The following is a 14,391-nucleotide window of genomic DNA, read 5'->3' on the forward strand; positions in this document are numbered from 1 at the left end:
AACACAGAATGTCAGAACCTTTTGGGACCTTAGAACACAGAATGTCAGAATTGAGAGGAACCATAGAACATAGAATGTCAGAACCTGGAGGGACCTTAGAACACAGAATGTCAGAACTGAGAGGAACCTTAGAAGGCAGAATGTCAGAACCTGGAGGGGCCTTAAAACACAGAATGTCAGACCTGGGAAGAACCTTAGAATATAGAATGTTAGAACTAGGAGTAACCTTAGAACATAAAATGTCAGAACCTGGAGGGACCTTAGAACACAGACTGTAAGAACCTGGAGGGACCTTAGAATACAGAATGTCAGAACCTGGAGGGACCTTAAAATACAGAATGTCAAAACTGGGAAGAACCTTAGAACGCAGAATGTCAGAGCTGGGAAGGACTCCCCACTCAAACCTCACCGACTGTGGTCGCCTCCGGCATCACCTGCAGAGAATTCCTGTTTTGGGGGCCACTGGTAGCTCTTTGTGTTGTCATTAGCTCTCAACAACCCTTCCCTCCTTGGAAGTCAAGGCCACAGGATCCCTTCGCCCTTCCCTTCTCCTTCTCACTGTAACCCACAGATGGTCAGGACCCCCTGGGACCTTCTGCAGTGATGTTAGCATCTGGCACTCAGTCTCCCTTTTCCCCTTTTGCCCACCATCATCCTCAAACATCTCAGTATTCACGGCAACAACCGTCCAGGCCGAACTGTCTCTGTCTTTCCACCTTCTCAGCTCTCCTCTATCTTTTCTCTGTCTATTCCTTTATTCTGCCACACCGTGTGGACTTCACTCCCTCCCTGCCTTCCCTCATGGCTGATCCCAACCTTCACAAAGATGGCCTCTGTTCGGCCCCTTCTTGGCCCTTGTCGCCCAGTGTCCAGAGCAGGGACACTCGCTGACTTGAACAGCCACACGTTTCACCCCAGCCAGGGGATGTTCTCTCTGGCACATTCTAATAAGCACCAAATGTTCAGGAGGCAGAAAGAACCTGGAAGCCAGCTAATCACACTGGCCAGCTGCCTCTTTTCTGCAGGGAAAGCAGAGTGAGCCGCTCTCCCAAAAGGCTGTTTCTCCCATTGACAATTGTATGTTGGGGCTTCTGAAATAACTTGAACAAGCAATCTTGTGAGTGATCCCTTTCAGCCACAGCTTGGGGGGAATGGATGTTGGGGAAGGGAGAACAGGCTATAATTTGACACTGTCCAGAAAGAAAAAAGAGTCTCTCCAAAGAATTCGGAAAAACCCCAGCAGCTAAGACAGCAACCCCAGTGGGGTCCTTGGACTCAGGAGAGTGGATGAGAGTGCTGGGAAGGAAGCTGGAGACACCACGTGGAAGACATAGGCTCCAGGGGTGGGCCGGGGCTCCAGGGACAGGCCAGGGATCCAGGCCTGGGCCGGGGCTCCAGGGACAGGCCAGGGCTCTGGGGACCTCTCCTCTCTACTGTGGCCTTGGCAGCTGCTGTCCCCTGCTGCTCGCCAAGGCTGTTGGTCTCACAAGAGCCCTCAGCTCGGGCATCTATCTGGGTGGCCGGCGCAGGGACCATACCCTGACTTGCTCTTTTTTTCGGAGTTGTCAGCAGTGAATGATGAGAGTATAGATTGAAGTTAAACATCACTCTAAGACTAATTTATTAGGCCTCCGTGGCATGATTTACTAACCTCATCTCTGCAGGTTCCTTTCAAGTGGGCTCTGCTGTAAACGCCACATTTCTGACACATCATGTATTTCATTCTAATGGCCTCCTGACAGAAGCCAAATGGGGTTTGTTTCAGATAAGCGAGGTCTGACTGTGGGCATCCTGGTGACGCTTCTCTGCCTCCTGGCCGCTGGCTTCGTCACGTATCTCAAAAGGAAAACCTTGATCCAGCTGCTGTTTACTAACAAAAAGACCAAGACAACAATTGAAAAACTAAGGTACCCTGAGTGTCTCTGTTCTTAACCTTTCTAGCAAGTAGGAGGAGAGAGCTGCTCAGTCAGAGCATATCTGGAATCCTACCTCATTCAGCGTGAGAGCTCATATTTGAGGAGACATGTTATTAAGTTTTGTTGTTTTTAAGCTAGGCAAACAGGGTTAAGTGACTTGCTCAGGGACACACAGCTAGCTAGTAAAGTGTGAAGTGTCTGAGGCTGGATTTGGACTCAGGTCCTCCTGACTCCAGGGCCAGTGTTCTATCCAGAGAGTGGTGTTCTGGAGCAGGAAGGGCCTAGAGACTGTGCTGTATGAGGAGAGCTTCTAACATAAAATCTCCAAGCTGGAAGGGAGCTCTAACACCCCTGGTCCAACCTTCGCCTGAACCAGGACCCCCTCCAACACCAGGAGTCCTCTGGCCTTTGCTTGAAGCCCTCCAGTGCTGGGAACCTCACCACACGCCAAGACAAGCCCTTTCCCATTTTGGAACAATGATCAGGAAGTGTTTTCACTACCAGAATCTCCCTCTTTAAGCCTTCTGCCCATCGCTCCCAATTCTGCCCTCTTTTGTCATACAGGGGTGCTGGCTGGCCATAACTTTCTATCCTGGATATTTACAATTGACATTGAAGGGCTCGGGAGTCTTTAAACTGGAGAAGAAAAGACTCTAGGGTGGGGGAAGAACTGACTTCCAAAATGTAAAGGGCTGCCATGAGAAGGATCAGTCATATTCTGCTTGGTCCCCGGTGGACAAGTCCAGGAGCAATTAATAGTGAAAGGAACAAAAAAAATGTAGCTCAAAGGCAGGCAAACTCTCTGTGCCATGAAATCTGTCCCAAAGGGCAGCAGGCTACCTTGGGTGGTCTTCAGAAAAAGCCTGGACAAGCACTCTTGGTGAGGGCTGGGCTCCCACTTGGGAAGTCTTCCAGCAGAGATGGGGGCACACTCCCTGGTCCCTTGGCTGTCACAGGGCTTCTTGGTCAGGTAGAAATTGGACTGCACAGTCTCTAGGGCCCTGCTAGTGCTGGGATTCTAAGGCTGGCTCTCCCAGACAAGCTTTTCTCACGGATAAGAAGAAGGTTACTCTTCCTGAGTGGAAGGCTCCAGGCTGGCTCACCTGTCTGTCGTGGCCAGCGGGCTTCTTCATCACTGGGCAGGTTTTCTGAAGTGTTCTTGTAGATCCAAGCCATGTCAATGGTGCCCTTTCCTGTCCCCTACAACTACTTATTGACCAGTGCATAAATAAGCATGTTGCTTTTGTTTAAAGTCCTTGGGTTGAGTTTTTCATCACCTTAAATTAATTAGGAGTCATATATATATGACTATCTATCCATCTATCTACACACACATATGCATATACACACATATATACGTGTGTGTGTGTGGCTTTGGTCTTGCTTTCTCATTTACCTGAAATATTTTGTCACCAGAAATGGCCTTTGATCCAAACCAGTTGAAGACAGAGAAAACCCTCTGTATTTGGGGTCATTATTGCTTAAATACTGGCTTCATTAGGATAGTCTCTTGGGAGTTATGATGCTGTGTTTGCAGGCATTGCAGAACTAATTTAACAGACTAGTGGCTTCCCAAAAATCAATATTTATTTTTAATCTTGGAAGAGTATGAAATAATTTTTACTTTGAGTGTTTACCATACTGCATGAAGAAAAGAAGAGAAAAACCCTTCCAAGCAAATCCGAAGGAGACCATAAGAGGTCTTGCCTGAGGAAGCTTCTGATTGGCACTGACTGTCCCTGTGTTCCAGGTGTGTGAGCCCTGCTCGGTCATCTGGCATCACGGAGTCAAATCATGCCCGGACCATGAACCTCAATCACAGTCTGCTCCGAAAGCCCCCACACACCAACATGCCAAAGGTGAGTGTGTAAAAGGCAGCAGGGCATTTCCAGGCTCAGGGATTGGACAGAAAGGAGTCCCAGGGACAGTCAGGATATTGCCCCCAGCAAGGTTATTCCTGGGGGTGGGGGAGGCAAAGGAAGGGAAAGACAATCTTTATTTACATAGTATCTACTACATGTCAGGCATTCTGCTAAGTATTTTTCACATATTTCATTTTATTCTCACAATGACCCTGGAGAGATAGGTGCTGTTAGATTTTATAATATTTATATAGTACATATACTATAGTATACATACCATACCATATAGGTGAAGTGACTTGCCAGGGTCACTGAACTAGAAAGTGTCTGAGACTGGACTTGAACTCCAGCCATCTTTCCAGCACCCCCTTCCTACACTAAAGTTCTGGAGTACTTGTTAGCATTCAAGACCCCTCAGTCCCCATAGAATCAGGGGCCCTGCTTCCACCCCAAGTCACCCCTGAGGGAGGGGGGTTTCAGCTGTGAAGAAGCCGGGTGGGTTAGTGGAGAGCTAGCCTCAGGGGGAGGATGACCGTCTTACCTTCAAACTGCTTGGGCTGTGGGCTCTCCCAGGCTATCTGTTGCAGAGAAGGCACCAGCTTGCCTTGGCAGAGGAAGCTCCCTGGACCCATCCTGTGCCCATCCTTCTTCCTCAGTGCTCCCATAATCCATCATTCTGCCTGCAGTTACAGTAAGACACCAATAAAGTCACAGCCTAAGACCACGTAGCATCTGCTCTTTGGTTTGGAAGCAGATCTGGGGGTCAAGGGCTTTGTCGATTAAGTGTTTATCCATTGGTCTTTCTGGAAACATGACTCAGGACTGGGAATCAAGGCCAGGATTTTAACATAGACTATGAGAGAAAGAAGCCCCTAGTTCAGGCTTGGCTCTCACTGGGTAGGCAGAGGGTGGGAGGCTAAGTAGGTGATGGATGAGACTCGCCCCTCTTGGCCAATCATTTCATACAAGTAATACTTATTAACCACCAACTGTGCCAGGCACTGACTGCTAAAGAGACAAAGAGAAAGATAGAACAGCCCCGCCCACAAGGGCTCACATTCTGTTGGGGGGTGGGATATAGAGGTGACTAGATAAGTAGGTACAAGATGGTTGGAGGAAGAACATTAACCACTTGGGGAAATCAAGAAAGGCTCCCCTTAGGAGATGGCATCTTCCTTATAGGAAGCTAAGGATTATAGTAGATGAAGTTGTAAGAGGGATGACCCCTGTGGGCAAAGGCATGGGAGTGAGAAAAGGAATTTGGAATTTGGGGAACAAAAGTGGGTCAATTGGGGTGGCTAGGTGGCACAGTGAATAGATTGCCAACCCTGGAGTCAGGAGGACCTGAGTTCAAATCCGGCCTCAGACACTTAACACAAAAACTAGCCATGTGACCTTGGGCAAGTCACTTAACCCCAATTGCCCTACCTTCCCCCCTCCAAAAAACAAAAAAAAACAGAAACCAAAAAACAAAAGGTGAGTCAATTTAGCTGGAACATGAACATGTGAAAGGAAATGGTAGTCAGTAAGACTTAGGCAGGAAGCATCTTTCGAAGGGCTTCTGCTGCTGAGCTAAGGATTTTGTATTTTAACCCAAAAGCAGTAGGGAGCCACTGAAAATCCTTAAGCAAGGGACTGATGTGGTCAAATGTGTGCTGTAAGAACATTATTTTGGCAGCTCTGTGAAGGATGGACTGGAAAAGGGAGAAGCTGGAAGAGATCATCCCAGAAAGCATGAATGGGCATATTCAAGGGCTGCATTAGCAATCACACTCTCAGTTAAAAAGGTTCCCCTAAGGCAGTGAGGGGAGGCACAAGGAGATGCCGCCTCCCACACCAGGCCACCCCTGCTCCCTCCTCCCCCATTGTTAGTGATCTATCCCTACTGAGATTCCTTTGAACATACAGGGGGTGCCTAAAGCCGTTGAGAAGCTTTAAGCGTTAAAGGCATTAAAAGTTAAAAGTGAGCCAGGACTTGGAAAGCCCCTGTAAGTTAGTGCTTCCTTACATGTGCATTTTCTCCACCCCACCCCCAATAGAATGGAAGGTCCTCAGGAACTGTTTTGCTTTTGTCCTTGTCTGCTCAGCACCTAGGACAGCCCTGGATATATAGTAGGTACTTAGTGAATGTTGGATTTATTAAGGATTATTTATTATTGAATTATCACAAATGTTGAATTAAATGACAACTGTATTAGACCCTCCATCCGATTTTTTTTTATTTCACAAACACTTCTCTATTAAAGACTTGGCAGGAGAGACAGTGTGGTGTATTAAAAAGAGGTCTACACTTGACTATTAACTATACCTCCAGGAGAAATCATCATGTCATTAAATTAAGTTATCTTACATGATATAGAAGTCAATAAATTACCCAACCTTGGCCTAATCCCCAAATTGGGAAGGATTGTAGAGGTTCTGTTTTCTTCAGAGGTGTCAGTCTCATTCTATCTTTGGTCAGATGTTTTAAACTGTATAAAGTTGACAGCAGAGCATGCAGGACCTCGGGGTTGGATTCTTGGTAGTAGATAGATCTTGGCTGACTGTGTCACTCTGGACAAGTCATTTTCCTTCTCTGGGCTCCAGCTTATTCTGTAACATGAAGGTATAGGACTAAATGACCTCTTAGTGATCCATTCGAACTCTGAGTCCATGAGCCTACATAATTATTTGTAACTAGTTACCCCTCACTCAAAACACCAGGCTAAGAAACCACACTGTTGAAGTCATCTGTGCCTGTACTGTATCCCAGAAAACAAGTTTGCAATGGGAGAACATGGTGTCAGCCTCCAAAGGGACAAATCATCCTCCCAAACAGTCTTAGTTTCCCTTTTTCCATGCTTTTGATCACTCATGATCTCTCAATTCACCTTTAGCCTTTCTTCTTCCCATCTGGGCCACCTCAGATTTCCTCTTATTTTCTGTAAATTAACTTCTTCTGAGCTCCAAAAAGGGCCTCCTGGCTCTGATTCAATTCCACTCTGTCCATTGGCTCTGTGCAAATTGGCACCAGAGATTCAAAGACACAAATCAGTCACTCAGCAAGCATTTCTTAAATGCCCATCAGGTGTGGGATTAGGAGAAGGGCATACAAAGACAGAATCAGAATAGCTCTGATGAAGCTTGCACTCTCTTCAGGGTAAACAACATTCACAGAAACTAATCAGGCAATCAATGAGCATAAGCACCAGCAGTGCTGTTTCAGGCCTTGTGTGAGGGGCCAGGGAGAGAAAGGCACCTGGAAGGGTGCTTACAATGGAGCCCTCACACACCTCCTCACTCTTCAGCTGGACATTCGTGGTAGCCTTCTGGTGGATCTGCCTGCCCCAAGGCTCTCCTTACTCCTAGCCATTCTCCAGTCAGCTGTCCACTTGATCTTCCTGAAGCACAGGTCTGACCATGTCACCTGTCCCCCTTACTCATTAAACACTGGTGGCTCCCTATCACTTCCAGGACCAAGTATAAGATCCTCTGTTGGGTGCCCAAAGCCCTACACACTGCACCCCAACCCATACTCTCCAACTATTTTCCAAGTAGCTCTAATTAGTGCCACTGAATTTTCTTCAACCTCTTTATCACACATTTTCAGTGGCTTAAGTCAGAGCCTCTTAGGACTCAGTGCCTACTCATAAAATTCCTCCTATAAAATAAACAATCTGTATTCAATCATCTCTTGCTGTCCAAACAGTTATATGTATTTCTTTCATTTTGTGAATTTTACCTTCTTAAATCTTATCACAGTCAAGAAAACGAGGAGTCACTGAAGGACCACAGTGCCTTGAAAAATGGTCATCTATCACAGACTGTCTTTGAAAACTTCTTCATACTCATTTTTATCAGTTTTTAATAAATAGAAGTGATTTCTCTTCCCTCTTCAAATGATCAGACTGTCTAGATACAAACAAGGCACTATTCTACATCCTTTACAAGGGGATTTAAATCTTTATGTTTATGTCATAGTTTACTTTCAGCCCCAAACTTCATAAAATTTGATGATCTGACAACTTTTTTTTACACATGGATTTTAGTAGGTTTTTTTTATTAAACCAAAGTTGTTTTCCTATTCTTATCATTCATTAAACTTTTCATCTGATAGCAATAACATATGACATCCCTTCCAAATTGACTTAATTCATTTTCTTTATGCAAAAGTACTTTTTCTAGGGGCGGCTAGGTGGCGCATCAGGAGGACCTGAGTTCGGTTCCGGCCTCAGACACTTAACACCCACACACAAAAACTAGCTGTGTAACCTTGGGCAAGTTACTTAACCCCAATTGCCCTCCAAAAGGCAAAAAAAAAGTACTTTTTCTATCCCTTTCAGCACTAGACTGATCCATAAGAGTGATGGCAGTACCTTCAAGGGACAGTACCTCATACAAAAATACAAGTGAAACATTTCCTGCCCTCAAAGAGCTTATATTCTACTAGAATCTAGGATTCTGGGATTGAGAGACTAAATTCATGTTACTCTTTTCTTCTATTATGTTATATCCCCTCCCCACCTTCATCTTTCAAAAGTGGGGTGAAAGGGATGTCCTTGTCTTTTTCAGTTTTCTCTCTCCTTATAGCATCTTTGTCATCCTGATCTGGGACCTGTTGGACCAGGACTGCACACAATATTGCCGGTGGTCTGCCCCACAGGATATTTAAACACAGGGTCTTGATTTCTCTTTGGTTTCTAATACAGTTCTGGAAATTGGGATGGTTATCTTTGTACTACTGCCCCCACAAGGCAGGCCATTGTAGGAAAAGAGCTCTGGAAATGTTAAAGAGAGAGAAAACCCTGAGCACTAATTCCCAAGGTGCCTCATCTTTCCTTATCCTTTTTGGTCTCTGCTACACTTTGAGCCCATGCCTCAGGGAGCAGCCTGAGGGCTAAGAGATTCCAAAGGCATGGTCTTGCAAGCAGAACATAGACCATTTTGTCTGGAGTGTGCAAAAATGTTTGTGTTTGCCTACGTTGATATTCATCCACTGCCTCTCTCTGTTCACACACCATAGTAGCTTTCCCTGGTTTTATCCCAATTCACCTGACATTGTGTTATGAATAACAGCTTGTCATCATCTTAGACATTTCATCACACACTCTAACTGAGCCATGGATTTGAATATTTTCTAAGGTCAGTCCCAGTACTCATCCTTAGACTTACCCATTCATCTCAACTTTAGGTTCTGTTGTTTCATCCTTCAAGACTTAGGTTCAGAAGGACCTAACTAGAGTGATATAATTGGGATGAGGAGATTGGCTCTCAGAGGTGCTGATGGCAGATGCCTGGCAGCATAGAAACACTCGAGTTAGTTAGAAATAGGGCAGCTAGGGAGCTCATTGGATATAGCCCCAGACCTGGAATCAAGAGAACCTGAGTTCAAATCTAGCTTCAAACACTATCTGTGTGAGTGTGGGCAAGTCATTTAACCCAGTTTGCCTCTGTTTCCTCATCTGTAAAATGAGCTAGAGAAGGAAATAGTAAACCACTTGAGGATCTCAGTCAAGAAAACCCCAAAGAGGGTCATGAAGAATCGGACATGACTGAAATGACTCCGCAACAACAACAGAAAAGTTAAATAAAAGATAGGAGGTGCTTCCTTCCCCCCACTTGGTGGTTGTACTTCACATGAACTCCTCCCCAACTTAGCCCCATTCAGCTCCAATTCCTAACCTAAGACTTTCTCTGCAGCACAGTGATTAAGTATTTCTTGAAGTAAATGTTGAAAGCTGTCTTTGTACTATGTGTCCTACCCTACCTAATGCAAAGGAACCAGACACCAAGCCCAGAACTCATCAGCCTGCCCCTCTAAATAAAGCTGGTTGCTTTTTCTCCTACGTCTCCTTACATGCTCACCCACCCCCAACTCTTCCCTGACCCTAGGCGATCAGTCACATGTCCCATTGTTTTACATTAGCAATGTCACCCTAACTTTGTTGGTGATTCTTTCATTTTGTCCCGGGCAGAAGGAAAATTGCAGAAGATTACCAAAGTATCAGAATATCGACATCAGCAACCCAGTCAAGACCCTTGACCCTTCACCTCCTCGCCTCCTGCTGCCTCTTCATCAGGGACCAAGTCATCAGAACGTGCCTGTGAGACCCCTCCCAGCCAACCCTCCAATCAGACAGGCCCAGGTATGCCCACACCTGCTACTCTATATTTTATTGTTCCTAAAACGGAGAAGTTAATGTAATAATGTCTTGTGTGTATCTTGCCCATTTCCACTGAGCTTGCAAACACAGGTTACTATTTTATCCTAGACTAATAGTCTTTTTTTATTTCAGCTTCTAGAGTCTTGGGTTATCCTGATTAGGACATTTGCTAAGCTGCAGGTTGCTTTCCCTTGTTAGGGATTTATAGGCATTTGGGGTGAAACTTGGCATCAGTCAACAAACACCTGTTAAGCACCAACTGTCAGCCAAACCCTGTTCCAGCTGTGGGGGTAGCCACAAAGAAAATTTAGATGAGATGTGAAATATGGAGTCTAGGAGGGAGATGAGACACAAACACAAATAACTGCAATAAATGACCTCACATGGCGAGTGCATTAGTGAGGTGCAACTACAGGGCAGTGTGAGGTCTAGAGAGATTGGAAGGGCTTTGGTCCAACTCAAGACAACAAATGATTATGGAACATCTCTGTCCAGGCCCCCATGCTATGTCCTGAGACTGTAAAGGCGAAAAAAGAGTAAAGTCCTTTCTGTCAAGGAGAAACACTGAGAAATAGGATGGAAGGTAAAGAGTGAAGAAGAGATCCCAGCTCCAGACCCACGCTGATCAAGCTGCTCCCTGGGTAGAGACTCCTGCTAAGACCCTAATGTGCAGCCTCCAAGACAGTGAGCATCCTTATCTTTCAATTAGCAGCCATCTTCCTGGAGGTGCTCCCACCCCCTACTACCCTCTATGGTTGGCAAACCCACACTACCTATTACTCTCTCAATCCCAGAGATATTTAATCAATGCCATAGATGACTGTCTAAGAATAAACCAGACTACATCCCACTTTCCACCTTCTCTTCTCTCATTCCCATATTCCTCAACACTTGCCCTCCCATGCCCCACTCCAACACTACCCACCTTTTTGATGTTGCCTTTGGAATTCCCTTTTCAAAAATAACTTCCCTTCATTTTAGACCTTTTTCTCTTGGGTGCCATCAGCCTTCCGGCACTTACAGAGACCTGCTTTTCCCCAGAAAACACTGCAGTTCTGATTCTCCAGCACTGCAGACACCCTCTCTCATGGCCCCTTTCACACCTGTCCTGAGGAGGGAGCATAATATTCTTGGTCTGAACCTCCATTTCCAGCCTCTTCCTTTAAGGCCATCACTCTGAAATCTTTCCTTTGAAGTTCATACTATCAAAGTTTCTCCCCCTGTCCAAACTGGTGTTGGTCATCTACTGGCCCCCAGCTCAGAAGGGAGGAACCCTTTTCTTGGGTCTCACTGTCTTCTCCTTCACAACATTTGCCTTTGTAATAAAGGATTCAACATGTGTTGATTGGTGGATGCATTCCAATGCTCCCCCAAACATTGTAACCCCCCAGTTCCTCATTCTCCTTAAACCGAATGACCTACTCCACTCCACCTCAGTACAGCCACAGGGGGCCATTCCCTTCTGTCTATATGTAAAGTCAAGATGAGTAGCTTTCCAGAGGACTACTGCTGTGAACAGCTTCAAAGTTCTGATTACACAGTACAGCAAACTCTCTGTTTATTCGGTAACAAATTAAGGCAAAAAAAATTCATAGAAATAAAAGTACAGCATGTTATAACTTAACAACTTATCACTAAAATGGCCACATAGTTTTCACAAAAGTGGTCACATGGTTTTAAACAAAGTACATTCATTTAGTAACTCAATCATTCTTAAGGAGGCAAGCCTCTTTAATTGACACAAAGTACAGAGGTCAAAAGCTCTCTACCCCTAGGTCACATTGTATTAACCTCTTCAATCAAAAAATCTTCTTTCTTCTTGATTGGAGATTAGTTTTTAATCATCCTTAATTAGTAAGTCTTTAATTCAACCATCTAATTGTAAAGGTCAAAGTTCTCCACCCCTAATAATCATGATCTTCTCAGTTTTCATTAAATACCCAAGGAGAGGTCTTTTCATCTTGACTTGAGGCTGGCTCTCTGCTTCCATGGTTCCTCTTTCATGGTCCCAGCTCCTGCCAGCTCTTTGTTGTTCAGCTCCTTGTCCGGTTCCTGTTCCATACTGAAGCTCACACTGTCTAGTCCACCTCAAGGCCTTCATAGTTTCTGTTCCTGAAAAGACAAAGTTTAACAAAGCCACAATAACATGCATACACATTTCTGACATCCTCTTCAATTCACTTTCTGTCTGTGAAATCAACATAGACCTAACAACAAGGTCTGAGGAATCAGCACAAATCATTGGTATAGTCCCAGGACCTCTGAAAACGCCAGCAAGACCCTCCTCCAGGATTTCTGTAAACATACAACAAGAAAATCCTCTTTCAGGGCTTCTGAACCAGCAGCAAGGGCCCAGGGCTTCTGTAACAACAGCACCATCCTCTAACAGCAGAAGAATCTGACAAAGTAATGTCAAAACAGATGGACAAAGTACCAACACCATAGCCATGTCTCCTCAGAGTTCTCCTCTCTTCTCATTTCTCAATTCTTCTCATTTCTCAGTTCAGTTCTCAGTTCTCATTTCTCTTCTCAGTTCAGTTCTCAGTTCTCTTCTCTCTCTCCAGCAGTAGCAGCCCAGCCTCCAGAAGCTCACTCTAAGCAGTTCTGGCCTCTCTCAGCTTGGACTTTTCCTTATATACAGTATTAGCTCTTCCCTGTTCTTCCCCTTCCTGTTACATCAACAAGTCCATCTCACTGTGGGATTCACAAATTCTGGGTCTTAATACTTGACACAATCATGAACTTGAAACTAAATGCTAAGTACCTGTTTACTTGCCAATGCAAGGGGCGGGAAGATCTTCAAATTCCCATTACCCTTACACTGTAGCCCCTAGAGTGTTCCATCACCCACAGGTTTCCTCCTCTATCATCAAAAACTCTGGAACCTCTACCTGATCATGACTTCCTGTTGCTCCATGTCTTCCTCTGCCTCACCCCTCCCATCTCTTTTCTTCATCCTCATCATCCACCTTTCAGGACTTTCCCAGGCCATCCCTCCTACTCTGCCTTTACTTTCCTCCTTTCCCAATCTCAGCTACTATACTCTCCTCTCCAGGCCCCCATCCCCTTGTTCTAATGCCACTCATTCTTGAATTATTCCCACCACCTTCTCCTCTTCTCCTGCTCATGTAGGAAATCTTCCACCAAAGACCACTGGGTCTACTGCCAATTTTTGTTTTTTGCAACAAGGCAGATGAGAATTTACTCAACACTAATTAATTCTCCATCCCATTCTGCCCAGAGCCTGCTCCAAACCTATTCTTCTATCTTCAGGCCTCCCATATCTCCCCATCTCCCCATTCTTTCATTTCTTGGGTCCTATCCCACACTTTACTGAGAAAGGAGGTCATTTGTAGGGTAGTCCTTCTACCTTTCCCTTCTCAGTTTGCTTTGACAACCAAAGCCAGCCTTTACACATAACAAGGATCCAGTCACCTCCTGTCTTTTCCAGCTTGGTGCCTCTTCATTCAGCTTCCCCTCTAATCTTTAATCTCTCCCTTTTCATTGGTTCCTTCTCTGATCTCTTCAAATATGCCAGCCTCCTCCAACCTCATACTATAATCACTACTAGACCCTATCATCCCTTCAAACTATTATCCTGAATCTCCCCTCTTTTTCCTCAAACAATTTCTTTTTGTTGTTGTTGTTCTTTTGGAGGGGGAAAGCAGGGCAGTTGGGGTTAAGTGACTTGCCCAAGTTCACACAGATAGTAAGTGTTAAGTATCTGAGGCTGGATTTGAACTCAGGTCCTCCTGACTCCAGGGCCACTGCTCTATTCACTGGGTCACCTAGCTGCCCCAAACCATTTCTAAGAAAAGGATAATTGTGCTTGTAGCCTCTACTTTCTTCTCAACCATTTGCAACCTGGCTTCAGATTCAATCGTCAGTTAACAGAAACTGCTCTTTGTAAGATACCATTGATCTTTTAATTACCAAATCAGATGATCTTTTCTCAGGCCTAATGCTTCTTGACCTCTCTGCTCCATTGGACACCATTGGCCATCCTGTCATCCTGCTTTCTCTCTTCTCTGGATTTTGATGACACATCTCTCTCCTGTTTTTTCTTCTTATCTATGTCTAACTGTTCGATTCTAGTCTCCTCTTCTGACTCATCATTCCAATCAAACCCCCTAATTATGGATGTTCCCCAAGGCTCAGTCTTGGCCACCTTCTTTTCTATTTTTTCACTCTCTGATTTTATAACCTCATGCACCCCCATGGATTTAATCCATCTCTCTCTCTACAGATGGCTCCCGGATCTACATAGCAAACCTCAACCTCTCCCTGACCTTCAGTCCCACATTACCACCTGTGCCTTAGACATTTCAAACTAACTGTCCTTGTTATCTAGACTCAGTATATCCCAAACTGAGCTTTACTGTTATCTTTTTATCTTTATCTTATTCTCTGCTTTATTATCATCTTGTCCCCCCCCAACCTACCTCTCTTCCAAACTTTTCAGCTTCTTTA

The 14,391-nt window shown here is 45.0% G+C and overlaps 1 protein-coding gene across 1 annotated transcript in view; it reads left to right on the forward strand.

The window, feature by feature from the left end:
- ADAM12 (ADAM metallopeptidase domain 12) overlaps window positions 1-14,391 on the forward strand; it is a 382,969-nt gene that overhangs the window by 345,883 nt on the left and 22,695 nt on the right. Inside the window, exons 21-23 of the mRNA XM_069101636.1 lie at window positions 1,766-1,907; window positions 3,667-3,775; window positions 9,733-9,903. Coding sequence (XP_068957737.1) covers window positions 1,766-1,907; window positions 3,667-3,775; window positions 9,733-9,903 — 422 coding nt within the window. The remainder of the gene's footprint in view (window positions 1-1,765; window positions 1,908-3,666; window positions 3,776-9,732; window positions 9,904-14,391) is intronic.

The sequence above is a fragment of the Petaurus breviceps genome, unplaced genomic scaffold (assembly GCF_028583685.1).
Source record: "Petaurus breviceps papuanus isolate PSGF00001 unplaced genomic scaffold, PetGlider_PUasm1.0 490, whole genome shotgun sequence".
Classification (NCBI taxonomy): domain Eukaryota; kingdom Metazoa; phylum Chordata; class Mammalia; order Diprotodontia; family Petauridae; genus Petaurus; species Petaurus breviceps.